General features: G+C 35.1%; 2 protein-coding genes across 6 annotated transcripts; one reads left to right on the top strand and one right to left on the bottom strand.

Annotated features, from left to right (window-relative positions):
- Positions 1 to 420: 420 nt before the first annotated feature.
- LOC105115087 (protein TOPLESS-like) lies at positions 421 to 17,979 on the top strand. 4 transcript variants are annotated; one of them, XM_011011872.1, is made up of 26 exons: positions 422 to 1,034; positions 1,415 to 1,594; positions 1,814 to 1,927; positions 2,000 to 2,158; positions 2,358 to 2,541; positions 2,625 to 2,751; positions 2,840 to 2,949; positions 3,077 to 3,215; positions 3,324 to 3,433; positions 3,704 to 3,773; positions 3,874 to 3,947; positions 4,021 to 4,116; positions 4,194 to 4,289; positions 4,464 to 4,591; positions 7,208 to 7,442; positions 7,527 to 7,694; positions 8,841 to 8,948; positions 9,022 to 9,165; positions 12,854 to 12,964; positions 13,048 to 13,230; positions 13,355 to 13,483; positions 13,934 to 14,029; positions 15,036 to 15,221; positions 16,350 to 16,522; positions 16,935 to 17,414; positions 17,523 to 17,979. In XM_011011872.1, exons 1-25 carry the CDS (start codon positions 955 to 957, stop codon positions 17,140 to 17,142), a joined length of 3,408 nt encoding a protein of 1,135 aa, XP_011010174.1. In that variant the 5' UTR covers positions 422 to 954; the 3' UTR covers positions 17,143 to 17,414; positions 17,523 to 17,979. The 4 variants fall into 4 exon arrangements, with proteins under 4 accessions (XP_011010175.1, XP_011010174.1, XP_011010172.1 ...); XM_011011870.1 differs by having other exon boundaries at positions 16,932 to 17,414; XM_011011871.1 differs by having other exon boundaries at positions 16,932 to 17,418.
- Positions 17,980 to 20,192: 2,213 nt separating this feature from the next.
- On the bottom strand, positions 20,193 to 24,690 carry LOC105115086 (uncharacterized protein At1g51745-like). Of its 2 annotated transcripts, XM_011011868.1 has the most exons (5): positions 24,267 to 24,690; positions 24,026 to 24,236; positions 22,493 to 23,070; positions 22,028 to 22,324; positions 20,193 to 21,849 (listed from the first exon to the last, which is right to left on the bottom strand). In XM_011011868.1, exons 2-5 carry the CDS (start codon positions 24,205 to 24,207, stop codon positions 20,579 to 20,581), a joined length of 2,328 nt encoding a protein of 775 aa, XP_011010170.1. In that variant the 5' UTR covers positions 24,208 to 24,236; positions 24,267 to 24,690; the 3' UTR covers positions 20,193 to 20,578. The 2 variants fall into 2 exon arrangements, with proteins under 2 accessions (XP_011010170.1, XP_011010169.1); XM_011011867.1 differs by lacking the exon at positions 24,267 to 24,690 and having other exon boundaries at positions 24,026 to 24,260.
- Positions 24,691 to 27,614: the final 2,924 nt, after the last annotated feature.

The raw sequence follows: 27,614 nt of genomic DNA, 5'->3' as shown, positions 1-27,614 counted from the left end.
ATCAAAATAATTTTTTTATTTTTTAAAAATTATTTTTAATATTAATAAATTAAAATAATTTGAAAATACAAAAAAACATTAATTTAAAAAAAATATATTTTTTAATTTTTTTGAAAAGTTTTTCAAACATAAAAACAAATAGAATAAGTTTAAAAGTGTAGTAACAATTATTTTTTAAAATACTTTTATTAAAAAATACATCAAAATAATAATTTTTTATTTTTAAATTTTTTTTTTCATATCAGTATATTAAAATAATTTAAAAATATAAAATAAATGATAATTTAAAATAAAAAAAATTATATATATTTTTTAAATAGTTAAAAAAAAAAACATAACAGAAAAACACTTTCTAATAGACAGTGCTGTATGCAAGGGAGTCGCAAATTTTTTTCACCTCTTTTAGATTTCTTTCTTATCTAATTGTAAAAAGGAATTAAGTACAGCTGAAGCGAGCGAACAGAGAATGCTAGTGCCAGAGTGCAAGAGAGAGTGAGTGAGGGTTGTTGTTGCTGGTGCTATTGCCAGAGCGCAAGAGAAAGAAATAAATGGAAAACCCTCTAACTTTAGAAAGAAATGCTTTTTTTCTGCTACGGTGAACAGTAAAGCCTGTTATTTTTCTACTCGACTCTCTGGATGCACAAATGGAAATCATAAAGTTTGCATTTTGTGACAATTTATTGCGAAATCAGTCTTCTTAAACTTGTTCTAGTGTTTCGCATCTCAAGCTTGACTTACTTTGTTGGATCTGTGTACAAGAAGCTGAGAATTAGGGTTTTATTTGCAAGGGTTTAGGGTTTTTGTTAAGTCACTTCTGGGTATTTTATAGTTCATCTGACTGGTGAGTATTTAGGGCTTTATAGTGAGACTTGCATTGGCTATATTGGGAAATTTGGGTGCCTTTGAGTATAATATTCAATCGCTGCACTGGAGCGTTTAGGGGTATCGGGGACTATGTCTTCCTTAAGCAGGGAACTGGTGTTTCTGATCTTGCAGTTCTTGGACGAGGAGAAGTTCAAGGAAACTGTTCATAAGTAAGTCTTTTCTTGTTTTGGATGTTTCGTTTCATCTCAATGCTATGTTTGGATGCTGAGAAAACATGGGAAGACTATAAAAATCAAAAGTCCATGCTTGTTAAATGGATACCGTAAAAAGAAATAAATCTTCATCATATTTTTGTCTTTGGCTTAGATGAAGGCAGGGTTTATTTTTCCTGGTTCTAAATTTTATTAGAGAATTGCATTAATTTTGACTTCATGAAGCCACATAAATACTTTTACACTGCTTACCACTATGTACCGTCATTCTGTTTCCTGACTTCTCAGCTAGGAATGGTGATAATGAACATGAACTTGAATAGAATGCTAATGTTCTGTTTTTGTTTTGTGTGTTGTCATCAAATGCTGATTTTAAGGTTAGAGCAAGAGTCTGGTTTTTTCTTCAATATGAAACATTTTGAGGATCAAGTTCAGGCTGGTGAATGGGATGAGATTGAGCGATATTTATGTGGATTCACAAAGGTTGAAGATAACCGTTACTCTATGAAGATATTCTTTGAAATAAGAAAGCAGAAATATTTGGAGGCTCTTGATAGGTGAGTTTTGAATATTTGCCCCCTTAATTCTCTTGTTTGTGCGCTTCATTTTAGTCAGAAATACTTACCTGCCACTTGATAGAAAATAAAAGGAGAATTCTGACATCTGTCAATGGGGTTATAATTTAGTGATTTGGTTTGTTTTGGGGTTATGAACTCTGAAGTTTGCTTATATTTTGTCATGCATGTATTGACTATTTTAATATTTCCTGCCATCAGACAGGATCGGGCAAAGGCTGTTGAGATTCTTGTTAAGGACCTGAAGGTTTTTGCATCCTTCAATGAAGAACTTTTCAAGGAAATAACTCAGTTGCTTACACTTGATAATTTCAGGTAGCTGCTCTTGCATCTTTTTCATGTTAGTTGTGATGTTCCACCATCAACATTTGTTTTCTGGACTATCAGGCAAAATGAGCAGCTTTCGAAATACGGGGACACAAAATCGGCTCGAAATATCATGCTTGTTGAGCTTAAAAAGCTGATTGAAGCAAACCCACTGTTTCGAGACAAGCTTACTTTCCCACCCTTCAAAAGTTCCCGACTTAGAACGTTAATAAACCAGAGGTTATCCTTGCATATTCTTCTATAAGCTTCACATGGAAAAGGCAAATTTTGTTATCTTATTTGTATTATGTAGATAACTTGCATATTGGTATGCCTTTACAGTTTCTGAGTGGCATGTATGAAATTCTTACTTTTGCTCTTAGAGCTCTTCGTCATGAAGTTGTTGTTCAAAGGCTTATTTTTCTTTTGAAACTTTCAGTCTTAATTGGCAGCATCAACTTTGTAAGAATCCTCGTTCAAACCCTGACATCAAAACTCTATTTATTGATCATTCTTGCACTCCTACAACTGCTAATGGGGCTCATCCACCTCCTCCCTCAAACACCCCCCTTGTGGGACCGATTCCTAAGGCTGGGGCATTCCCCCCTATTGGAGCCCATGGTGTAAGTTCTTTCTTGCATCTGCTCTTCCCCAAGTGACACTTGTGGGCTTTCATATAATCCTTGCAATTACTTGCACCATGCAGCCATTTCAACCTGTTGTTTCCCCAACTCCGGGTGCTATTGCTGGTTGGATGTCGGCCAATAATCCTGCTTTACCACACCCTGCTGTGGCAGCAGGCCCCCCTACTCTTGTGCAGCCTTCTAGTGCAGGTGAAGCTATTAATATTCATGAAGTTTGTGGTGCTCTTATCTTTTTCTAGCTTGGTGAAAGTATATAATCATTCATGGATTTGTGCAGCTGCATTCTTGAAACACCCAAGGACTCCCACAGGAATGACAGGAATGAATTATCAGTCAGCTGATTCAGAACACTTGATGAAGCGGATGCGCCCTGGCCAATCTGAAGAGGTGTAGACAGATGAAAGTTTTATTTTTTTCTTTTCTTCCTCAAGTTCAATTTTCATGCTTGGTTGATGTTAAAGTACAAGTGGCCTTCATTTTATTACTGTAATAATTATTTGCTTTCATATTGCAGGTTTCCTTTTCTGGTATAGCACATACTCCCAATATCTATTCCCGAGATGACCTTCCCAAAACTGTTGTGCGGTCCCTTAACCAAGGATCCAGTGTCATGAGCATGGACTTTCATCCACAGCATCAAACCATCCTGCTAGGTTAATATTTGAACATATGTTACAAGTTTACAAAAAAAAAAAAAAAAGGTTTAGGTTTCATTTGATAGGATTGGTGTGTTGACAGACCTTTTGAATTATATTTTTTAGTTGGGACAAATGTTGGTGACATTAGCCTTTGGGAAGTTGGCTCCCAGGAAAGGTTGGCACATAAACCTTTCAAAGTTTGGGATCTCTCTGCTTCTTCAATGCCACTGCAGGTAGTTTGAGTTTCAACTGCATTGGAGATATTAATAGATCTTATTTTTAATTTATCTGTCTTTTGGTTGATGTCAACACCCATAAATCCTCTAATCTTCAAAAGTTTAGTAACAATGTGCGCCTTTTGGTTTTGCTCTTTGGTGACCTTGACCTTGTTGCTTGGCAGGAGAATTAATTATAATTGGGAATTGGAGTTTTAACTGATTGTTCTTCATTTTCCTTTTCTTTTGGACTGATTCTTCTTTCTAATGGCTTGTTCATGCTAACAGACAGCATTGTTGAATGATGCTGCAATATCTGTAAATCGATGCGTGTGGGGGCCAGATGGACTAATGCTTGGTTTGTATTTAAATTTCACTGCTTCCTGAGTATGATTTATTTTATTGTCATCTTTGTATGACATTGTTTGCATTGTTTAAGTGATTGTTTCTTTGCATAGGTGTTGCATTTTCGAAACATATAGTGCAAATATATACTTACAATTCGACTGGGGAACTGAGGCAGCATTTAGAGGTAAGTTCAGTAATCCTGGATATTATATCATGCTGGATATTATATCTTGTGACTGCCTGATTTTATCTTTTAGATTGATGCCCATGTCGGTGGTGTGAATGATATTGCATTTGCTCATCCCAACAAACAACTATGCATTGTCACATGTGGTGATGACAAGATGATTAAGGTATCGATTATCAGAGGTTAAGTAGTTTCCTTTCACTAGGAAGAATGGTTTCTTTATGGTAGCCTCCTTCATGACAGGTTTGGGATGCTGGAGCAGGATGCAGACAATATATATTTGAAGGCCATGAAGCGCCTGTGTATTCATTGTGTCCCCATTACAAAGAAAATATCCAGGTAAAACTCCTTTATGAAGCTGGTTATTGGGTTCTCACTAACAATTTAGTGTTGTCCATGCTGTATGTTGTTAGCAGATTGATGTCAAATTATCAGTGCAAATTTAAAACATGTTTGGAGGTTTTTATCATTTTGGTCACCTTATAATCCATCTCACTTGGTCTCTATTTGCAGTTTATTTTTTCAACAGCAATTGATGGGAAGATTAAAGCTTGGCTATATGATTCTTTGGGATCTAGAGTGGACTATGATGCTCCTGGACTTTGGTGCACCATGATGGCATATAGTGCAGATGGGACTAGGTAAAACATGTCATAAAGATGGTTTACTTTTTGCTTTTGCCCTTTGTTTCTGTATTGCCAGTGTGCTTAATTTCTGACCGCTCACAAGGATACTAGAAATTTTAACACATGCATTATTCAAGTTAAAATAAGCTTTCATTGATTTACAAGAAAATAGAAAGATTAATTTTCACCCTAACTTATATATATAATATTCCTAATGTTGGTAGATACATATATGGACCACCATTAGAAACATGATAATGCTATTTTTTTATTCAAGGGATTTTTAAACAATATGAATTGTTTTCTTGATTAATATTTTTCCTTTTTTATACAGAAATATTTTAGTGATATCAGATGTTTTGCTGTTTTGGCAAAATTTGCAGTTTTGCTCAAGATTTTGAATCATAAATTAATTATCTATTTTATATACTAAAAATGTGAAGAAATATGAAGAAAATTTCATGACATGTTGCTATTGTTGTTGTTGTTGTTGTTGTTCTTATCATCATCATTATTATTTATGTTATTCTTAATTTTTTTTAAACCGTCTTTATTGAATATGGAATTATCTATTATAGACCGAAGAATTCTTCATATTATGGGAAAGAAAAGACTTAAATGAAGGTTACAAAGAGAACAAAACATGGTAAAAGGGGAAGTAACCACCCTTTTTGTTCTTAGTACATGTTTGAGAGTGTGGTAGGTGTTTTTTTCAAAGTGTTTTGTTTGGAAATGCATCAAAATAAAGTTTTATTTTATTTTATTTTTTAAAATTCATTTTTGACATCAACACATCAAAATGATCCAAAAATACAAATAAAAAATAATACTTCGAAGCTAATTTTTTTTTTTCAAAAGTTTTCAAAAATGCAGCTGGACTGCAGTGCCAAATACCACCTTAAACAGCAGGAACAATTTTTCTCCTTTGTTGTGAAACTAATGTTTATGGAAATTAGAGTAATTTTATCATTAATCTTGGCCTTGTTTCAGTTGAAAGGTTGAATTAATCAATGTACTATAAAATAGGTAGTTTAGTCTAATCAAATGTTTCAATAGAGTTCCTGCTTACACACACGCGCACACACACACACAGAGTTATGAATATGCTATGGCATTTAGTAGTGCATGAAACATATTTATTGTTACTTAGCTAAATTGGCCAGTGTAGATACTCTTGATTAATAAGAGCAGTGGCTGAAAATTATATAGCTCTAGAAATTTCCTTTCTCTAAAGATTTGTAGCTGAGAATAGAGAGCACACCTTGATTTAGGGGTGGGATTCTATGAGCTATATATGGATAATATACATTGCTCCAAGCCAATTTTACACCGGAAAAGATGTTGCATGGCCTTAAGAGTCTTTCAATGGATAACTTGTTCCCAAAGATGGAAAGGGAGCTCCTGCCTCCCTAGGGTTGCATTTACTCTAGCTCTATTAATAACCACACTTAAAACATCCTGTGTAGACTAGACTATTGCCCTCTACAGACCATCAAGTCAGTCTCCTCCTATGAGGCACAAATGCTTTAGATATATTATCCATATCTATATCGAGCTCATATGTAATAACTATGCGTTCCTTATAAAATATCATTGCCTTGTATACCTAATGAAATAATGAAAAGTAGTTGTACTTTAAACATATTAGGTGTGTGTGGATATGTTCCAAATGCATGAGGGTACATTTAGGATATGCCTTGGATTCGTGATACATTCTTGAGGCAATTTTCTTCTACCTATTTCATTCATTTATTTTCATTTGTTTGTTTTGTAAATGGTCAATTATGAGATATATATTTTTAATATTTCATGAGTTTAAAAGTTTATAATGGCGAGTTTTATTTTAAATAACTCATTTTGTTACTTTTGGATGAAAACAACTGTTTTTTTCTTTTCATTTTTACATGATGAATTCGAAAACACTTCCAAACATATCACATTGGCTACCATTGGTATCCCTGTAAATATAAAAACAGGCATATAGCTTTAATAACTGGAATTCTATCTTGTATTACACTACCCATGCCAGATAATGACACTCAGATTAAAAAAATGACATTATTAGGTGCTTCAAACCTATGGAAAGATCCAGCACATTCTAGAAAAAAAACCAACTGTAACCCCTGACATGCTTTTGTATCTGTTACTCATATGAAATCCTAGCAACTTGGATTAATAATATTACGAAGTTAGAGAAGTTGATTTTTCACTCCTGTTTTTCTTGCCTATGCATTTTGTCTATTGTAGTACATATAACATTTTTTTTAGTTCCAAATCTAACCAAAATTACATCATGTCTTGTCAGAAATAAAAATTGCATTGCACAATCTTTCAAAACTATTTTGCATTAGACATTTTATTCTATGTTATGGATTCTGTAGTCATTTTTTTTTTATTGTATTCCATGTGTCCGTGATGTTTAGGTTTCCTCTAACCTCCTTTGTTTTAGCTCAGGTAGCTTTTCAGTAGACTATTTTTGGGAGAGATTACTGTCCTGGGCTTGACATAAACCCTGCTTTGGGCACTATCTTTTCCTTCAATGCCACTTGTATTATCCCTTACAAGGTGTGAATGCATGAATATAAACATTCAAAATGGTATGGGTGATGTATTGCTGTTCCATTTTCGCAGGCTCTTCTCTTGTGGAACAAGTAAAGAAGGTGAATCTCACCTGGTTGAGTGGAATGAGAGTGAAGGATCTATCAAACGAACATATTTGGGTTTCAGGAAGCGTTCTTTAGATGTTGTTCAGTTTGACACAACAAGGAGCCACTTCTTAGCTGCTGGTGATGAGTTTCAAATTAAGTTTTGGGATATGGATAATACAAACATGTTGACAGCTGTTGATGCAGATGGGGGGTTGCCTGTTAGTATTAGCCTGCATTCCTTTTCTAATTGCTTAGGGGTATAAATGTAAGGTTTTGCAGTTCATCGTTAGTTTTCTTTGCAGGCTAGTCCTAGACTGAGATTTAACAAGGAAGGTTCATTGTTGGCAGTCACAACTAGTGACAATGGTATTAAAATTCTAGCCAGTAGTGATGGATTGCGCTTGATAAGGATGTTGGAGAGCAGGGCTATTGATAAAAGTCGAAGCCCGTCAGAACCAATCAACTCTAAGGTAGTTATATGTTTTGGTTTGATCTATTTATTTTTACCTTGTGTAAGGTCTGTACAATATGATGTGTTGAGGTAAGAAATAAGATTGTTATCATAAAAAGAGAAGTTACTAAGAGAATCCTTGACTTGTTCACATGCAAGGAGAGCTTAAAGACATCAGGTTAAAAAGACTACCCTTTGTAAAGGCCAAGGCATTAATATTTCTTTAGTGAGCAGAAGTTTCGTCAGCAGGGTGAAATTAGTGAGGTTGTCATGTGCATGAACTCGTATAGATCTGTTTGGTACTTTTACCAGTGGACCTTAGATTCCCTTATACCAAAGTATCATGAATTTCCTTTTAAATATGGCAGGCTCCATTTGATTTTGATGAAATGTTGTTATCAATTAATTCTAAATGTTCCACATTTATCAATATTAAGTGTTCAATATCTCGATGAATCCAACACATTTTCTTTTTACACCATTTCATTCAATTCTTGCAATTTGTTTCCAGAGAAAAGATTCAAAGCTCAAGTGCTAGATGCTGGAGTAAAATTGGATTAGCGAACCTAATAGCTTAGATACAAAATGATTGTTTGATAATGGTATAGTTCTTCAACAAAATGATCGTTTGATAATGGTATAGTTCTTCAAAGGTGATGGATCATTTGTAGTTTTATCTTGTGTTGGAAGAATGATAGCTTAAAGGAAAGGACACTTTTCTAAAAGTGCTTTAAAATAAAATAAGATTGCAGCAGGAAATGTTTATGTTCCTGATAATTTGTTAAATCAGAGCCTGGGGATCAAGAAAACCATGATATTAGTTCACTAATGTGTTTACTGGTTGAAGGGAAGGAGAATTTCATGCTTAAATTTCAGTGTTATGATGCTTAACAAAGGAAAACCTTATAAATATGATGCTTTCTGGTGATCATAGTGTTTTCAAATGATAACATCCCTCGCTAAGTCCTAATTTTCTGTTTTGAAAGAGGATGGTGGCTTATTATTATTATTATTATTATTTTGAGAAATGCCTTTTGGAGTTGAAAACCACAGCATGCCCGTGTATTGTTTTTGTTCTATACTCCTATTTCATTGCATTGGATGCTTACTTTGTCAGGTGGCATGTTTGCAGTGCTAATGAGGTTTCTTATACCTTTTATTGTAGCCACTGATTGTTAACGCACTAGGCTCTGTGGCAAATGTTTCTTCTGGCCTCGCATCATCACTGGAACGCGCAGATAGACTCCAGCCTGCAGTTTCTATTGGCAATCTTGTAAGTTAAGCAATTTTCAGTTCCATGCTGTTAGTGCTAGCTGGTCTCTAATTTTATCTGTTAAACATGACAGGGTAACATGGACAACAGTAGGCTTGTTGATGTTAAACCAAGGATTTCAGATGATACAGACAAATTGAAAAGCTGGAAGAGTGATATTGTAGATTCATCTCAGCTAAAAGCTTTGCGGTTGCCTGACTCCATAGTAGCTGGCAAGGTAGGTAGTTAAACAACATGATCGATAACTTATTTCTTACTGCAAACTAGTTTAAATTGGGAAAAGATGTTTACACACACAAGCACACATTTATGTATATGTATGTATGTATGCATGCATGCATGCATGCATGTATGCATGTATCATGGCATTTTGTTTTTCTTCCATGTGCAACTTTGCCAGTTGTAGCAGATATTTTTAATTACATGGGTTCTTAGATTCTTTTTGCTATCATTCTGGACTTCTGCCTCTTATTTGTATGGTTTAGTGTGTGTGGTCGGCATTGTGTTTACTTTATCATTGAAGCTGTTATTCCCATATTGCTTTCAGAATATATGTTTTTTGGACTGCTATTTTGCATGGTATTGCTGCTTTCTGTTTAGCTTGAGTACATTGACTGTGGTGCAACTCCATGGCATAAATATTTCCTATTTGAGAGAAACATCACCGGTAATTCATCCGCGAAGGAGAGGATTGCTGCAAAATCAGGGAACTTGTGAAATTTGCTTCTATATGAAGTGGGTAGGGGTGGCTAGGGTAGCATATAATTTTCAGTCTAAAAAAAATTGAAAGAATAATAACTAGTACCCTGTAGAACATGCAATATTTTTACAATTGATCAATGAAGAACTTTAGGTATGTTCAAAAAATAGCTGTTTATTTTTCATCTCTATTTTAGAAATATTTCTCCATATTAAACTAATAAAACATGTTTAATACAATTAGTTTTCCAAAATATGGAACCAGAGCGTTGTTTATTTTGCCTTTTAAGTAAAGGACAGGGAGATTAAGAAACAGAAGTCAACTGTTGTTTTCTAAACTGTGGAATTTGGAAAACAACTTAAGTAATTTTCTGGTTTTCTAGCAAATGGAGGAGGAAAAAAATAGAGAAACTCGCATTTTGAAGAAAATAGTTTTACTTTTGAAAAGTAAAGTCCTTTCCACAGTTTTCTGTTTTCTTGAAACTATTAATAGAAGTGGATCATTTCTCACAACAGAACCCCAAATCTTTTTCCAGCAATATGATTTCTGACTCTACGTTACGCACGAAAAATGAACCTCTCTATTTGGTGGTGGGAAGGCATTCTTCCTCCTAGACCAAGTTTTTTATGTTTTCCAAAGTTGGTACTGAGAACTCTCCTACTTTCTTGAAGAGAATGTTAACTCTTTAAATGCAAATCCTTTTTATATTCTAAAATGAAAGAATAAATAAATAATGCAGTTGAAGTACAGGAACAATGTGAGTGTATTATATATTAATTCCTCCTGATGTCATTGTAAACAATTGACTTATTCTTGAGGGAAACTAAATTCGATGCAGGCAGAAATTTGGAGGAGAAGAAGGGAAGTAGGAGAGAAGAAAAGCTGCAGCTACTAGAACTGTAGACATGAAAAATTCTATTCTCAATTCTCAATTTGTTGCTCTAGCAATAGGATAGGTGCTTTAATATAAAACCAAAAAGACAACTGATAAAACCATAAATCAAACAGGGAAATAAAAATAAAATGAACTCAAATAGGTGTAGAGTACCATATAAACTATTAAATAATAATTAAAAAAGAAAACCTAACATAAACTCAAAGTCCCATATAACTAATAATTGAGCCCATAATTGTTGGTTAATTTTTGCTTTGGGATGCAAATCGAGGAAGAGTGGTTCACCAAGGTACCATGTACAAGAGCCCATTTCATTAATCAGTTTTGGCAATATTACAATGCCTTTGGCACTAATTATATTGATGACATTATTGATGCCTTAGATGCTATTATGCATATGGGTTCTGAAATTTACAGAAGTTTGATGAATAAATTAAAGCCTGCACTATGATGACTTGAAGCTTCAAGTGAACAAGGAGAGAATGGAAGCTAGTTACGATTTTTTTAGTCTCTGCTGAATCTTCTCTTGGCTTGACTCATACAGAGCTTTCAGCACATTTTTCACCAAACATTGTTTTCCTATCATCTTCTGTACTTCTATTGAGTCATTTATTCAATCAACTTCCTCAGGGTTGCATTGAAGTTGAGACTTGTTTGTAATAAAAACCGGACCCTTCTTTTTAGGAGCTAGGTCAATTAGCTGGATAAGATTTTGAGATCTGAGAAAAAAATGATATTATGAGGATGATGTTTCTGATCAATTTCCTCCTTTTTTTCTTCTGGCTTCACCATAAAATTTATTTATCTATTTATTTTTCCAACTATTAGAAGGGGTTTTTTGAACCAAACCTCATTCTATCTTACCATCCCCACCCCTTGAGTTTAGCTCAAGGGAACCCCAACATCTGATATGGATTTGGCATGTTCAAATGCATTTAAATAAAAGTTAGATTTGGTAATCTGATCCAGTACAGCAGTATTGATCTCCAAATTACTGGTTGCCAATGTTTCTTTTTTTGGTATAGGCATGCACATTTGCTTGAGTTCATGCACTAGCAATATATTGTTGTGCATGATTATTGAAAGCTGATTAACTGAATGCAATAGAGAAATTGGATTAACAACCTTGGAAGGGTCAAAATAGAAGACTGGGAGTTGGTATTTGTGTTCCAAACAATTGGTTACTTCTTGTTATGCATTCTAGCTATGTTTGGAGAGATTTTCTTTCCAATAAATAAGAGAAATATTGAATAAATTTCTTAACCTTGCGAGTCCATCTATTGCTTGCTTTGTTTTTGGTAAATGTTAATGGTGATCTATACAATATGCGTTGACCCCTTCCCGTTGTCAAAATCCTCCTCTAGCAAGCTGAACCTGTTACCCTCTTACTTACTACTAGAGGAGAAGCAGCACTTGTGTTGCAAATGGTGGTGGTATTTTTGGGTCAAACCAATATAGTCAGCTGATAGTTAGTAGTCTGAGGGAGTGGGGGTGGGAGATGGGGACACAATATACGCAACACTCATGCCTAATTGTGCATATTATGCATTGTAGTAAGATTTCCTTATATTTGTAACTAATTTGGACATTCATGTGAGCGCACATGGCTACTACTCTCCAAGTTCCCTCAATTCTCCCTAGCAAACTTTTTATGCAAGGATAAGGTTCCCATAACATTAAAAGCTTGTTTTGGTTGTCAATCCTTAACAAAAATTAATACTGATAACATGGTTCAGATAAGAAGACCTCCCAAAGCATTGTCTTCTGAAGTGTTTTCTATGGGTGCCAGTAGTGGTGAAACTCCCAATCACTTATTTTTGCATTTCCTAGTAACTTGGATTGTGGTATAACCTTTTTTGTGTTTGGAGAAACTTGGGTCTGTCCTTTTAGTTTGGTTTGGAGGAATTCTTTGATATGTTTTTGGGTTTTAAGAAATGGTAGCAAATTTTTATGGCAATGTGCCAAATTTCTGTGATTTAGTGCGTCTGGAACAATTGAAACTCTATAATTTTCCATGATGAATGATTGTATTTTCATTTGATATGGGATAGGCTGATTTTCCGAGCTTCACTTTAGCGCTCTGCCTCATATGTTTCAGACGTGTTTCTTTCGTGTAGACTTGAAAGGAATATTGTGCAGTTTCATTCTTTTTTTACTGCTTTTTGATTAGGATATCTCATACTTCTATTGCACATTTCTGTTTCTTCCTATCAATGAAGTTTTTTCCTTGTACATGGGTATACATGATGTTATGCTTTATATAGCTGTCTCTTGCTGTAATAATCGAGGATAACAGGTCAGTAATTCCAGGTTGTGCGGCTGATTTATACTAACTCAGGGCTGGCTCTATTGGCCCTTGCCTCTAATGCTGTCCACAAGCTGTGGAAATGGCAGCGCAGTGAAAGAAATCTGGCAGGAAAGGTCTGGCTCATGTCTTTAAATGGTGAAATCTCTGCCCCTTTTGACAGTTTTTTGTGTTTCATTTTCGGTGTGAAATCTTGTAGGCTACTGCATCAAATGCACCACAGTTATGGCAGCCTCCTAGTGGAACTCCCATGACTAATGATATAAATGAGAGCAAACCAGCTGAAGAATCTGCTGCTTGCATTGCACTATCCAAAAATGATTCTTATGTCATGTCTGCATCTGGTGGGAAGGTCTCTTTGTTCAACATGATGACATTCAAGGTCTATTGTTACAGCACTTAATTGATTTCTGATTTAAATGTATTATATTTGTTTCTATTTTTAATTTTTAATTTGGAACTTTGGTTTGGCATGACTTAATAAAACTCTTGAGCTTTTTTCGTAGGTCATGACAACATTTATGTCCCCACCTCCTGCAGCCACTTTTTTAGCATTCCATCCTCAAGATAATAACATTATTGCAATTGGCATGGAGGATTCCACTGTACAAATATATAATGTCAGAGTTGATGAGGTGATCTCTATGTGCGTGCATCCATGTGTGTGTGGGTGTGCTGGTCTTTTGATTTTGCTAATGCTTGCTCATTCTTTCAGCCTAACTAGCTTCCTCGTGATTTGGAAGTTCTGAGAAAAAATTGGACACAATTATCTATGCTTATGAAAAGATTCTTTAAAAATAAAACCATCACATACTACTACCAAATGATTGTAGATTCTGCCTTTTGGATTATTTATGTTTTTTTGATTTGATTCCTGTCACCTCACATTGATAGTAAATCAAACAAAGCTCCATAACAAGAGAATGAGGGATTCTGTTCTGTTCTGTTCTTGAATTCTGGAAATTAAGAGCAACATGTGATATGTACTGTTGAAGTTATTGCAGAATCTACCCCTTATTGATCTTAATGTTTTCCTTAAGGCATCTAGTTATGGGTGCGAAGTTGACTTTTTAAATTGACTGCAGGTCAAAACTAAACTCAAGGGCCACCAGAATCGAATAACAGGACTTGCTTTTTCACAGAGTTTAAATGTGCTGGTGTCTTCTGGGGCTGATGCACAGGTCAGTGATTAATAGAATCATTTGAATAACATTGCTATCTTTAAGGGTTGGGTTATTTGATGTTATCCTGAGGAGAATCTGTGAAAGCTTATGCTTGAAGCAGGAAAAATTGGATAGTTTGTCCTATGGAACTCGCTCTCCCATTTTGCTAAAGTATGTAAACATATCTGATAAATAACCTTGAAAAATCTCAAGCCTGTTGCTCTTTCCTTGACCATAAACTCTATAAAGCTTTTGGTTTTTCTTCCTTAAACTATCCAACTTGCTTTAAGTTATAAGTTTCATCTTTGAAGTTTCGTTATTAATTTTTCTTTTTCTCACAAATCGATGTTGCATCTCTTTAAAAAAAAAAACAATCCTTTTTCACTGAACTTTACAAATACAGGGCCTTGTATCTAGAATATCAGATGTTAAGAGGGTTTTTTTTAAGGTCCTTACGCCACCATTTACACAAAAACATGGTGTGTTGTATGATGCCTTCCATGGCCTGACACTTGAAGAATGTCAAGTCGGATCACTTAATGCACTGGCAATGTGCTGCTTTGTCCTTTTGCAGCTTTGCAATTCACTTTCTTTGTGATGTTTATAGGAGGTCCTCACTGGATTATATCCCCCACTGCCCTAACTGTCTACTTGTCCTTTATTCTTCTCTACTTTTCCATCCTCACAACATTATTGATGCTCTTTCTGATAATTCAGAATGGTCCTGAAATGGACCTTGCAAAAATTTTTATGGAAAGTTTTCATGGCGATCACATTATTCATTGTTCACTATTTCACAAACCAAAGCAACTGTTAGATAAATTATAATTTACTGGCACTGGTTCCATAGAAGTATTGGATCTATATGGCAGATGCTCACTCCAAACTGGAATATGGATTCATAAAGTCATCTCATATTGATTTTAAGCCATTTTGCACTTTTCTTGTCAATAGAAGTACTTATTGAAGCTTTTCCATGTGATGTATTATGTATCAATACTGCCTTTGATGGGTTGAGTTGCAGTTGTGTGTCTGGAGCATTGATGGATGGGAGAAAAAGAAAATGAGGTTCATTCAAGCACCACCTAGTCGTCAATCCCCTATGGTAGGCGAAACTAGAGTCCAATTTCATAATGACCAAGCACATCTGTTAGTTGTCCATGAAAGCCAAATTGCCATCTATGACAGCAAACTTGAATGTTCGCGCTCAGTAAGTTTTCCATCATATATCTTTTATCACCAAAGTATTTTTTTTTTTAATTAAAAAAAGCCAATTTGAAGTTGGATCATTGGTCAAATGAGAAAAGAAGGCAAGACAGGAATAAGCACCACCACTTTAGAAACCTAGTTGCCTTTGATAGTCCATAAATAGCTATCTAAGGAAATTCTGTCAGTACCCTATTCATAAAATCAGGTGGTTTGTTTATTTTATTATTCGTATCAACTTCTACCATCCACTGTAGCCTCAAGGTTAGGGGAAAATTTCAACTGCATATTAAACCAGGTAAAAAAAAAAAAAAGCCCTACCACCCTTCTTCCCTCAACCCTCTGAAAAACAAAACAATGAACTTCATGTTTTAACCCTGCTCCCAGATATTGAACAAATTGCTGTACTTTTGTAAATTCATCACACAACCATATTCTTGATTCTTGATACTTAATGGAAGTAAATTCAATTGTGTGCCAGCTATCCCACTAGTTAGTTGGAGCATGACCAGCATTTTCTTTTGAATTCTGTTAGCACTACGAATGTGTGTCATACTAGTAAGGATACAAGGGTCTATTTAAAGTCCTTTAGTTGGTCATTTTCAAGTCAACTCATTGTATGCTATTTCTTGCTAATGAGGCTATTGCATTTTATTCTCTTGTGAGCATGTATTGTGTGAGCAATTGCATTTCAGCGACGAACAAAAAGGAATACTGGATGAGGTAGATTAGATGTGAAGGAGGGATTACTTGTCAATATCTTTTATGGTCAGATTTAGAGAACCTGGATTTTGTGTGTTTTTTAATTAACTTTTATAGTGTCAATCTGATTTTGACCGCAAGTCCTGACTTTTAGTTTGTCTGCGCAAGAATTGGACATTCATGTCAAAATTGCCAACTTTGGGGATAGACATTCCTTATTATGTTCGCTATAGTCATGAACTAGACAAACATTGAGTCATTTACAGGTTTCTTAAAAGATTGGAAGTTGATAGTTTGCAGTAATGAATCTATTCTGTTATTCCATAATCAGTACCCTTAAAAGGTGATGATCAAATACATGTAACATGGTTAGTCTTGCAGTTTATTATTGATGTCTCAATTATTTTTTCATTAATATATGATCTTGTAGTGGTCTCCTAGAGACACCCTTGCGGCTCCCATTTCCAGTGCAATATATTCAAGTGATGGTTTCTTGGTTTATACGGGTTTTTGTGATGGTGCTGTTGGAGTTTTTGATGCGGACAGCTTAAGAATCAGATGCCGAATAGCACCTTCTGCTTATATACCTTCACACGCTGCAGGGTAAGCTGGATTTTTTGTTAGTGGGAGCTTGGGCATTTCATTTCTTCTTTATTTTCATTACTATATTTTATTTATTTTCATTAAGAGGGTGGGGGAGCACATACATTTAGGACCAATATTCTAATTGATGAATCTAATTTGCGTAGATAATAATTTAATCCTTCTTGTTCCAGTCCCTTGACCATGTGATTGTTAATTTTTTGGAAGCAACGCTAATTTCTTAGAAAATGACCAAATTTCCCCTAGGTTTCTTTCAATTAGTGACCTAATTGGCTACAGCCTGGTTCCTTATTAACAGCTGCTTAATGGAGGGACTAAGTTGTAAACGGAAATAACAAAAATAGGGATGTGATGTTGGTCTTTTTAAACCAGAGAGACTAATTATTTTTACAATAACCATTTGTTGCAGCAGCATTGCCTATCCTTTGGTTATAGCTGCTCATCCGTCTGAGCCCAATCAGATTGCACTTGGTATGAGTGATGGTGCAGTATATGTGGTTGAGCCATCTGATGTGGAGATGAAGTGGGGTGGCCCATCCTCTCAAGATAACGGGACCCTTCCTTCTAATACATCCAATCCCTCTCCAAGTGGTCACCTGTCAGAGCTCCCTTCCAGGTGATGGAGCATTGTCGGGCAGTTGTAACCACCAGGACGACGAATACTATGGAAAACTTGCTCAATTTTAGTAATTTTCAATTTATTTTCCTTGCGTTAATAGTTTGTTTGCATTTAATCAGGGTCTGATATTAATATTCATTATCCCTTTCTTTTATCTTCTACTGGGGTCATCTTGCTGTTTGAGGTTTGAAAGGAATTTGTATAATTTTGTCGTCCCTAAAATGATGCAAGACAAGAGGCTTTGCCCCCGCGGTGCAGGAGGTTTTACAATAGGTATGTCCGTTCCCCTTTTAATGAATTGCGTTTGGAAGGATGCAAAATTAATCAGTTTTAATTTGTTCTGTTGCCTGCCATTGCGGTGTTTAACACCGATCTGAACAGGGTGGTTAAGACAGAAATAATAGAGTATTTAACGAGGAATGGTGATGATGAAAATGAATATAATGAAGACTACAGTGATGACACTTTGATAATTGAAGATGGTCTTGAGGAGATTTACTAAAATGGAGATGTTGATTCCACGATCAGCCAAGATAAAGGCATTGAGTTGTATACCTTTGAACAAGTGATTTGTTGACAAGTTTATTATAGAAGGGAGGAGTAGCACCTCATTTTCAACTGTCGAGTCTTAGTCAGTTCTTCCCGTTATATGGCCCTGACGATAAGCTTTGCTTTTAGACAATAGCTTTTAAAAGATTGTGGCTTGCATGCTAGAAAGGTTTGTCGAGAAGTAGTAGAATGTACGAGATTGTCTTCGATGTTCAAGGTAAGTTTAGAGCTAGCTAATGTTGGTGCTCCTTCGATGAATGAAACTCTAGCGAAAGCAAATTTCGAAGATGACTTCGTTGATGATGCATGTTGTTGAACAAGCAGATGGTTGGGAAGCACAGTTCTTTGCAAATGACGAGTAATACTTAGATGCTTAAACCAATAGACCCACTTTATTTCATGAGTTTATATTTAATTATGCCAACCGTATTACTCTCTTCCTGCACTTCAAAATTATCGATTGATATGTTTCTTCTCTGTTTTCTAGATTTCATATGAGAACCTTTCATAATATTTATTTTTGATTGTCTGATCTCTCTCATTTATAAAATACTTTTTAACTGCAACTTTTTTATATCATTAGTACAAGTCTTGTTAATAATCTAATCAAATTATGATGGTAAAAGTATATATAAAAAAAAAGATATAATTCTTTGTATTTGTAAATCTTGTTTTTTAAAAATAAAAAATTGTAATGGTAATTAGCATGGTGAGATGTTCTAAACTTTTTCTAAGAATTATAGTAACTAACTGGAGTATAATTATATGATAATAAATCTTCAATTTAAGAAATGTTTAAACAAAAATGGCCAAAAACAAAATTAGTTAATAAACTTGTCTTAAAGTATTTTCTAAAAAAACAAAATTTCAAGGCAAAACCCCTAAATTCACCACTATGGTTGTATCAATTATTCATTTCTGCTCCTATATTTTTAATTTGGATAATTAACCTCTTTGTTCTTTGAATTTGTTCAATTAACCATTCTTCTCTATTCTTTTCTTTTTTCTAATTAATCCAATATCTGACTTTCTTCAAGTCTTAGTGTTAAATACATTGTTGGCTTGTGCCATGTCGTGCGTCTAATTAATTTTTTTTGAACATACAAAAGAGAACATACATGTAAATGATGTACTGCCCCTCTCCCCGCCTTCCTTTCTCATGGTAAAAAACAATCAACCCCTACCCTTTCTTGGTTATCTCCCACCGGCATTTCATCTTCTCCACTGCCAACCACCATCGCCAACAGCACTTCCAACTGTCTTCAACCACAAAGCAGCCGCCATGACAAAAAATACCCGATGTTTGAAGATATGGCATGGTTGAGATTCCATAGTTTTGTGTTCCATGAAGAAAGAGATGTAATATTTCTTGTTACATTTAATTGTGCCTTGAATGAGACTTTTTTTTCTCTCCCTTGTTCTCTTACAATCCATGAAAATGATGCAATGATAGGGATATTCGGAATAGTCCTTATGCTTTAGATGCAGCTTAGAGCAAGATGAGGATGGATGGCTCTGTGTTGACGGTTGGGACATATAATTAGGAGTTTTAGGTATTATTGTGTTCATGATTATGAGATTTGTTTGGGAATAGAATCTGGACTCTGCTTTCTTGTGTTATAGAAAAGGAGTCATGTCCTTGTAGCAAGCAAGTGCTTGCAATTAGTGGGAGGATATTGAACTAAATTATTCAAATGATTTTTGAACCCGTGTATATTCTAGCTCTATGGTTTTTAAAGCGAAAAAAAAAACTAACCCAGGCCGAATCAAACTAGTTTGCTTTGAACCAATTTTCGGTATGGATCAAATTTTTCAAAAATTAAAAAAATAGTTTGATTTGATTTTTTGTCCGACCGAATCTGGTTTGGAATACCCTAATCAATACAAATAATTGGCCAAATTATACTATTGCAAAAGAAATTCTGAGATTTCAGAACATTGCAGTAATTGGCCCAAAGAGAAATTTAAAAGAAAGATTGGTGGGTGCTACTCATGACTCAGTATATAGGAGGTCACACTAGAATACTAGTTTTTATTTTGCCAACAAGATGAGTCCCTTTTATGCCTTGAATGGATATCCTCCACCTACCTGGCAAGTGACCACTAAAACAGCAGTGGCGATAGTAGAAGAGGTGATTCGGAGGAGGAGGGCTAACATGGATTAGGTGTTGCAGAAACAATTGGAAACGGCTAGACATAAAATGAAGCAGATGGCAGGCAATGGAATAACAAAAAGGAGAAGGATTCATTAGTAGTTAGTTAGGAATAACACGTAGTTAGTCAGTTAGCCGTCTGTAGTTAGTAAGATGTTAGCTAGATGGTTAGCAGTTGAAGGTGAAAGATTCATTTGTAACAGAGATATGTAATAAGAAATCCATTTAAATCACTTGGTTTTGCTAGGAGGATCTTAGCACTGTTTAGTCGTAATTTTATTTCCTTCCAATTTAAGCGGATTGGCTCTCATCTTTTCGAGGAAAATAGCCAAAGCAAGAGCTCATCTAATGACCTTTAAAATGAAACCATAGATTCAAAAGCAGAGTGATCTGATCCGTAGCAAGTTTCTCTATGCCTTCTAAAAAGATAAATTGAAAGTATAACCTTATATAGAAGAAAATATGTACACATCTATCTGAATTCCAAGCTAGCTTCTATCATCTGTGATAATTCCTAATCTTCTTCTTTTGTGCCTAAAGCCTCCAATCCAGGACACCACTGCCCAGGAAAAGCTGCCACTAATGATACCAGAACCACAACGTTGCCATGACTGATCAGTATATAAAAGCTCTTCTTTTACACCACACGATCTAACTGAAGAGACAAGATCCTCACAATGCCAATTCTGACAACGTACAGAGTAAAGTTGCGATTGATAACAATATACATGTTATCTATGAAGGTTGCCTATCCCCATCCATGTTCAAGACCACCACTTTGATAGCTGTTTTTGATGGTGGTCTATTGATCTTCTCAAGTAACCTACTGAAAACTAATTTGACAGGTATGCAAGCAACCGTAGTTGGCACAGATGTCTCAGGTTTGATAAGCCCATCCATTTGACCATTGCTAGTATCGTGCATGGGCTTAGAAACCAAATTCTGCTTGACACCAATTGATGACAGGGTTCTCGTTTTTTGATTAGATGGTAAGCTTACTTTCTTTGGCAGTTTTCTCGGGAGCTTCTTGTCCGCTGAAGACCGGGAAATGTGGGGAAGACTCTTCCTCACCAGGTTTGCCTTGTAACTGAAACTGCCTGCACTTGATTTCCTAAATGGAACTGTTCTTTCTTGATCCATAAATGGAATATCCTCAGCACCAGTATCAACTCCCAACACTGATGATAAATGGGGGCGAGGTACCCTAGAATTGGTCCTTCTGGCAGTCCGCCATGCTGGTGGCAGTGAAGTGCTTTCATCATGGTCAACTGCTTCATTGCTATAATAATCATTCAGAGGGAAATAAGTTTCAGATGAACCATCTTCCACAGCTTCAATTAAGATCGGATGTCCTATTATTGCCTTCCCATCAAACTTGCTGATAAGGGAAACAATAGGAACACGATCTTTTTGGTAGCTTGATTTGACCTTCAAATCCACATCTATCAACATAGATCTTGCCCTTCCCCCAAAATGGTGATGGCCAGCAAATATTGGATTAGAGTGCTCCGCTCTGTCTTCCCAGTGTCTCCTAAAAGTATGTTGATCCTCCAAACCCATGCCTTCCCATTCTATCATATTACGACCAGTATTATTTTGATCTCTGGATGCCAACCTTGATGAATAAGAATAACCTCTGTTGCCAGGACAATACGGTTTGGACCCAGTATATTTTCTGCCCAAATTGGCATCATGAGCACCATATGCCCTTTGGCTAGAGATACTTCCTTTCACCCTGTAAAAGGTTCCATGAGAAGCTCCATTAGAACCTTTTCCATATTCCATGTTGACAGGCTTCTGTGTAAGATATCGAATGTTCCTTTTCCCCTTCAATTGCCATTTGGACACTGCTTCATTTGCTAGAAAGAGGTCATCATGATAAAGGTTATCCATGTCATCAGAAGACATTGATCCATCAGACTCATCACTGCATGTACTAGCATGTTGTGCTGGTGCATCAGGGTGTCCCAGAACATCCTGTTCAGCTTCTATAGGCACAGCAACATCTAGACAGCCAAGTAAATAAATACACTCCAGTGAGATAAAAATAAAAGACAGTGCCTTCTGAAGTAGAAGAGACATTATGAGCCATGACTTCAACAAGACCTTTAAAACAAAAACAATCAATTTGCAACTCCAAAAAGGATCGCAATATTTATGAGAATGGAGTAATAAATACTTAACCTGAAAAAACAACCATTTCTTTGTCCATATCTGGTTCAGTCTGAGAAGAATCAGACACGGATTCAGATGAATTAGATCCAGAAAAATCAGATTCAATATCTTCCATAGATCCAGAGGAAGACTCCTCTTCATTTGATGAAGCAGCATGGGAACGCTCCCTGTCTTCAAAGCAAGAAGAAGACAGCTTATTCTGGCTTGGAGGAAGTCCTTTATCATCTGTAGAATCACTAGAATCAGCAGGCAAGTTAGAACATACCCTCCTCTTTGCCTGGAAAATATCTCCCATCTTCTCCAGTCCTGAAAGATGGAAACAAAAACAGTCAGATTGCAATAAATGAGTAATTTCTAATTTAGCAACATTATGCAATGCTAAAATAAGTAAGCAGGCCACATCACATCCCTTGACTAGATATTCCCCAGTCAACCCTTCTGTAACCACCTTCATTTATCTAAATAGTGTTTTACCGTTTGCATGAGCAGTTATTTCCACAAGAGGGGCACTGTTAGGAGGATCCTCATATTTGTGGTCTGCTATAGGTCTCCTCCAAGAACCATCTAAATCAACAGAAGGCGAAAGTTTTCGCTTTAAAGAACTCCTCAGCCTGAAGTCCTGCAAACCTCTCGTCCGCAGCATTTCCTCACTGCGATCTTCTAAAACTGGTTGATCTCCATCCTTGGCTTTCAGTGGAAGTGGACTGCCTGGAATCTCTGTATCAACTTCTCTAGAAAGGAGGTTCGATTTAACATCCTCAGGTTTTCCAATATTACTTACTAAGCCTTCTGACAATGCACCCAACTCAGACTTCACAGACCCAGATGATTTACTTCTTGGGCTGCCCTGGGCAACACCCAATTTTCCTTGCTTTATCAAGAGTCGCTTTTCGAGCTCAAGGGCATGAAGAATTGCATCTTCTCGACGTGCATATTTCTCTCTTTTCTTGATTGGCATGCCCAAGGCAGATTCAGCCCTTTTGATGCAATCAGAAAATTCAGCACACCGAAATGCTTTCACACGCTTCGACTTTTCTAAATTGTACCAGTCCCTGTGAAGAAGCAGAATAACTATAGAATCAGAATGCAGATGTGACAGATATATTGAAAGATGAGGAAATAAAATAACTTGAAATAAGGGCAAGGAACACATTGTTTAACACTTCCAGTAGGGAAAAGGAGAAACAGAGTAGCAAAACATTTGGTCGAATATCAATAACTTAAAGAACCAAATGTTTTTGTTTTTTCCTCACGTCAAGTTTGAGAATATTTAAACCTCAATAAGCTATTATTGCATAGAAAAGAAAGAGAAAACACAGAAAATTAACAAAACAAAGACCAAACAAGTGTCATGCATAAAGAAATGCGACACTTGTTAGGTTTTCAAGAAACAAAATCATAGCTGATTGCAGACTCTATGGACTATGCACAGAGCGTTATTTTATGAGAGTCGATCTTGACAGTATGCCCTGTTTTATTTCAAGACAGACATTAAAAGGAATTTAGAAGATTTGTATATCACACAATAACTTTTCATTTTGTTCAGCATGTGACAATTCCAAGAGGGTAGAAATTTACTTGGGCAAACCTTATATTGATTATCAATGCATAAGGAAGGTGGTGGGATAAAGCCTCCGGCATTTAGGGACTTGATCAAACTAGATGCCACTATTAAAATGAAGCAATAACCGTAGAATGAAACTCTACTAGGGAGGTTATGGAAGAATAATTCCATCAAACTATTCCCAAGTAATCCAATAAGATTTAAGATTTTGCAAAAAGGAGCAAAAGGGATGTTAGGATTAGCTTGCACAGAATGAGTTTGTTCATATTTGTGTATATAAAAGATTGCCTGATGGTATTTCCTACCGGACTACAATCCAATCTACGGAGTAATACACAATTTAGCAGCTCATTTATAGATTTTATTTTATTTATTTACTTGTGAGCAAATCATTTCTCTTGTCATTACAACAATCCCAAACAAAATTAACAAGAAAGACTTACACGCTAGCATCATCCCTTCCAAGGAGTTTGACCGGAGTCCCTGTTCGCGGCGATGTTAGATTATACTCTGCGAGCTCATCCGCCTCCATTATGTGACCGGGCCACCACGACCCATTTCTTCTCCGCACCCACACAATCGGACCTATGCCACCATCGGCCGCCGTCCCAGGACTCTCCTCCATCCACGAGCGCGCTCTCTCTCTCTCTCTCTCTCTCTCTCTCTATATATATATATATATATATATATATATATATATGTAAATGCAGTTTTTATTTTACAGGAAACAAAAAGGAAAAAGAAAATCAATCAGCCTCCAGAGAAGAAGAGAGAGAAGCGGATGAACCGGAAAGAGGTGTAAGTGGATGATCTGGTTAAAGAGAATCGGATTTCCATTCAGAATTGCTGACTTCTCATTTTCTTCCCTTTTAGGGTTTGGTTTTTTTTCCTTTCTTTCACCGATCTGTTTTCAAAATTCCCTTGTTTTCTTATCTAATGATATAAAGTCAGATGGATGGATGGATTGGTTTTTGTTTTTTTTTTTTTTTTAAACGAAATCAAACGAGCAGCAGCGGCAGAGAATGAAATTGAGTGTGTGTTTGGATGGGAGGTGGTTTGTGTTTTTTTGGAGTGAAAATTATGGTTTTTTTAGCTTGTGAAGATGTGATTTGTACTTCAACAAATATTGTAATTTAAAAAAAAAAAAAACAGTCGCCAAACACACTCTACGAACGAGTGGCGTGTTCTGCGAAGCTCACCTCGACTCACTAAGTCCAGTTTCTTATGGGCCTCCGATGGTCTTGGGTCTAATCCTCTTTCACCTAACAAAGCCCATGGCTCGACTTAAAAGGGCACTCTCGTTCCTTGAAGACATTCCACGTGTTCTAATGTATATTTTAATTAACAAACAAAGCTCATGCTGACGGTTTTATATATTTTAATGTATATATCTCTTTTGTAACTAAAGAACATGCAAAATTAAATTTAATTTTAAATTCAGTAAATAATTTATTACAATTCTTATATTTGAAATAAATATTATACTACATAATTAAATTCAATTATTTAGTTTAAAACATATGAAGAGTTCTCGTGACACTAATCTAATTCCATCTCCATGCTTCCGGGAGGGCACCTTTGAGTTTAGGCTCGCTAGTTAGGAGTTAGGACTACAATTTCATTACTTGTTTAATATAATTTTGGTTCGGTAATGATAAAACTTGAAAAATTATAATAATGAGCTGATGCGGTTTTTTTTTTTTAGTTAGGTGGCATTAGAATTGTTAGTTTCAATTCAATATCAAAAAAAGATGAATCTCATGATAATTGAATTTTATTCCAAGGTCTTAGCATTATATTTATTTAATTATATGATAATTAAAATAAATATTTATAAAAAATACAACAATTAAAATTCTAGAAAAAAAATATATTTTTGGTCAAAATTTTATTTTTTCATTCATGTGATTTTTTTTTTTTAACAATAACATGTCCAAGAATCTAAGACCAAATGTTCCATGGGATACTAGTCATCCATACTGTAAAGAAATTTCAAAGACAACCGATAAACATGACAACTATTAGAGCTTTAAAGAACGCACCAACAAATACACATTGTCTAGAATTTGATAGCAATGAACAATGGTAGCCTTGTATAGGCAGCGATAAATTTAGCAAGTAGTGTGCAACGATTCGTTCAAGTTATTAAGTTCTTGACTTATCATGAACGTGGGGCTTGAATTATGGACCTTCTAAGCTGATAGCAAACATAGCAGAAACTATCAGTTGGGACTGATAGTTAGACATATTAATTATGGGTTAGTTGTGGCAGTTATAGACATCAAAATCATGGGAGACAAGTGGTTGAACGTAGGGCATAGCAAGGGTTACTCTACAAGCTACTAAGATCATGGGATCATAAAGAAGAAACTGTCCAATACTTGTTGGAAAATAAATCACTAAGTTTATGGAGAACATGGGAGAGAAAGTGTCCTAATATGTCCTAAAAAATAGGGATGATAATCATGCCTTATAATTAACATATCTTATAGAACACACACTTATATCATGTATTCATTTGTTTATGAGATTAATAAATGTTCGGAGATTTTCCTTTATTTAGGTGTGCTTTAAGTTTATTTACTTGTGTTTGTTATTTGCTTATGATAATGTAATTATGAGAACCTCTTTAGGTGAAAAAAACACATAATTGTAGGCAAACATTAGTGAAAAGTGTAAGGCAAGGCTTAGTTTAGTCAGGACTAGATTGTTGTATAGGGTTAAATTTTAGGGCAAAAACTTTAACCTGTGATAAGTGGTATCAGAGCATAGTTTGTTCTATGATCATTGACACGACCAAAAGATTGATATCTTCTCCCAAGTACAGGAGTGTCAAAGATTATAACCTAGCAAGATTGGGATCGAACCACAGAGAGGTTAATTATATAAATTATAGACAACAACAACAACAACAACAACAATAAAGAAGAAGAAGAAGTTGATGAGAACTTTGAGATGGAAAATTAATGTAATGAATAAACAATGATAACACCAAATGTCAAGTTTAGAAGATCCACTAATGGTATATCAAACAATGATAACAGTGTTTTGGTTTGGACTACACCAACATCTCTTTTCTAAGTTTGGTCATCTCTTTGTCCTTTTAATTTTAGTTCTTAAACTCATCAATCAATCTTTTTATTTATGTGATAGACCTATATTTAAAATGAATATTTACCATAAATTAAAGGTATCTTATATTATTAGATATGTTATTATAAAACATATTTTAGTTAAGGAGTTATTAATACTTCAAGTGCAAAATGATGATATAAAACCTTGATAAAAATACACTTTTAAGTACTAATCACACCTCTCAACTAGCTTATTACCCGTCCCTAGTAATCGAAGCATTAAAATAGAAAAATAATTTGCAAATTCCACAAAGTAAGATATTCTCAAATTCCATTAATATATTCAGATAAATAAACTCTCATTAAATTTATATATCTGCTCAATACCTCTTAAACAAGATATTAATAAAGTGTGTGTGTGAAAATTAAGATTTAAGAATACATGTTAAATGAGTATATGAGCAAAATCAAGTGATAACAATACGAGAGTTTGTAAACCTGAATATTTCAAGAATATAATGATAGACCTTGTTAAGAATGGTTACTAAGATACATCTCAAGAGTCACTTTAATAAAAGAGGTCATTTACTCTATCATCCTAATAACAATAATTTTGCACATGTTTTATGAAATAGAAAACACAATTAGTTAAATTTTTTTTGTCAACTACTACTCTCTCCCTCCAACCAAAACGAGACATTGTCCTCAATGTCCTAACGTAGAAAGATAGAGTATAAAAGATATCATCTGAAATAATAAATACTGACAAACCTGAAATACACTTAAAAAAATATAAAAAACAACAAAACACAATAATAAAACTAAAAGATGTAAAGATTCACAAATTAAGACTCAAATTCAATCTAAGCTTTTTACTGCTTTTCTTATATAACCAATTTATGCGACTTATAGAGGGATCAGTTACAGGATTGAAAGATTGTAGTTGGTCAATTAATTG

Source organism: Populus euphratica, unplaced genomic scaffold (genome assembly GCF_000495115.2).
Source record: "Populus euphratica unplaced genomic scaffold, PopEup_1.0 scaffold639.1, whole genome shotgun sequence".
Taxonomy (NCBI): Eukaryota; Viridiplantae; Streptophyta; class Magnoliopsida; order Malpighiales; family Salicaceae; genus Populus; species Populus euphratica.
This window is presented reverse-complemented; position numbering and strand designations above follow the sequence as displayed.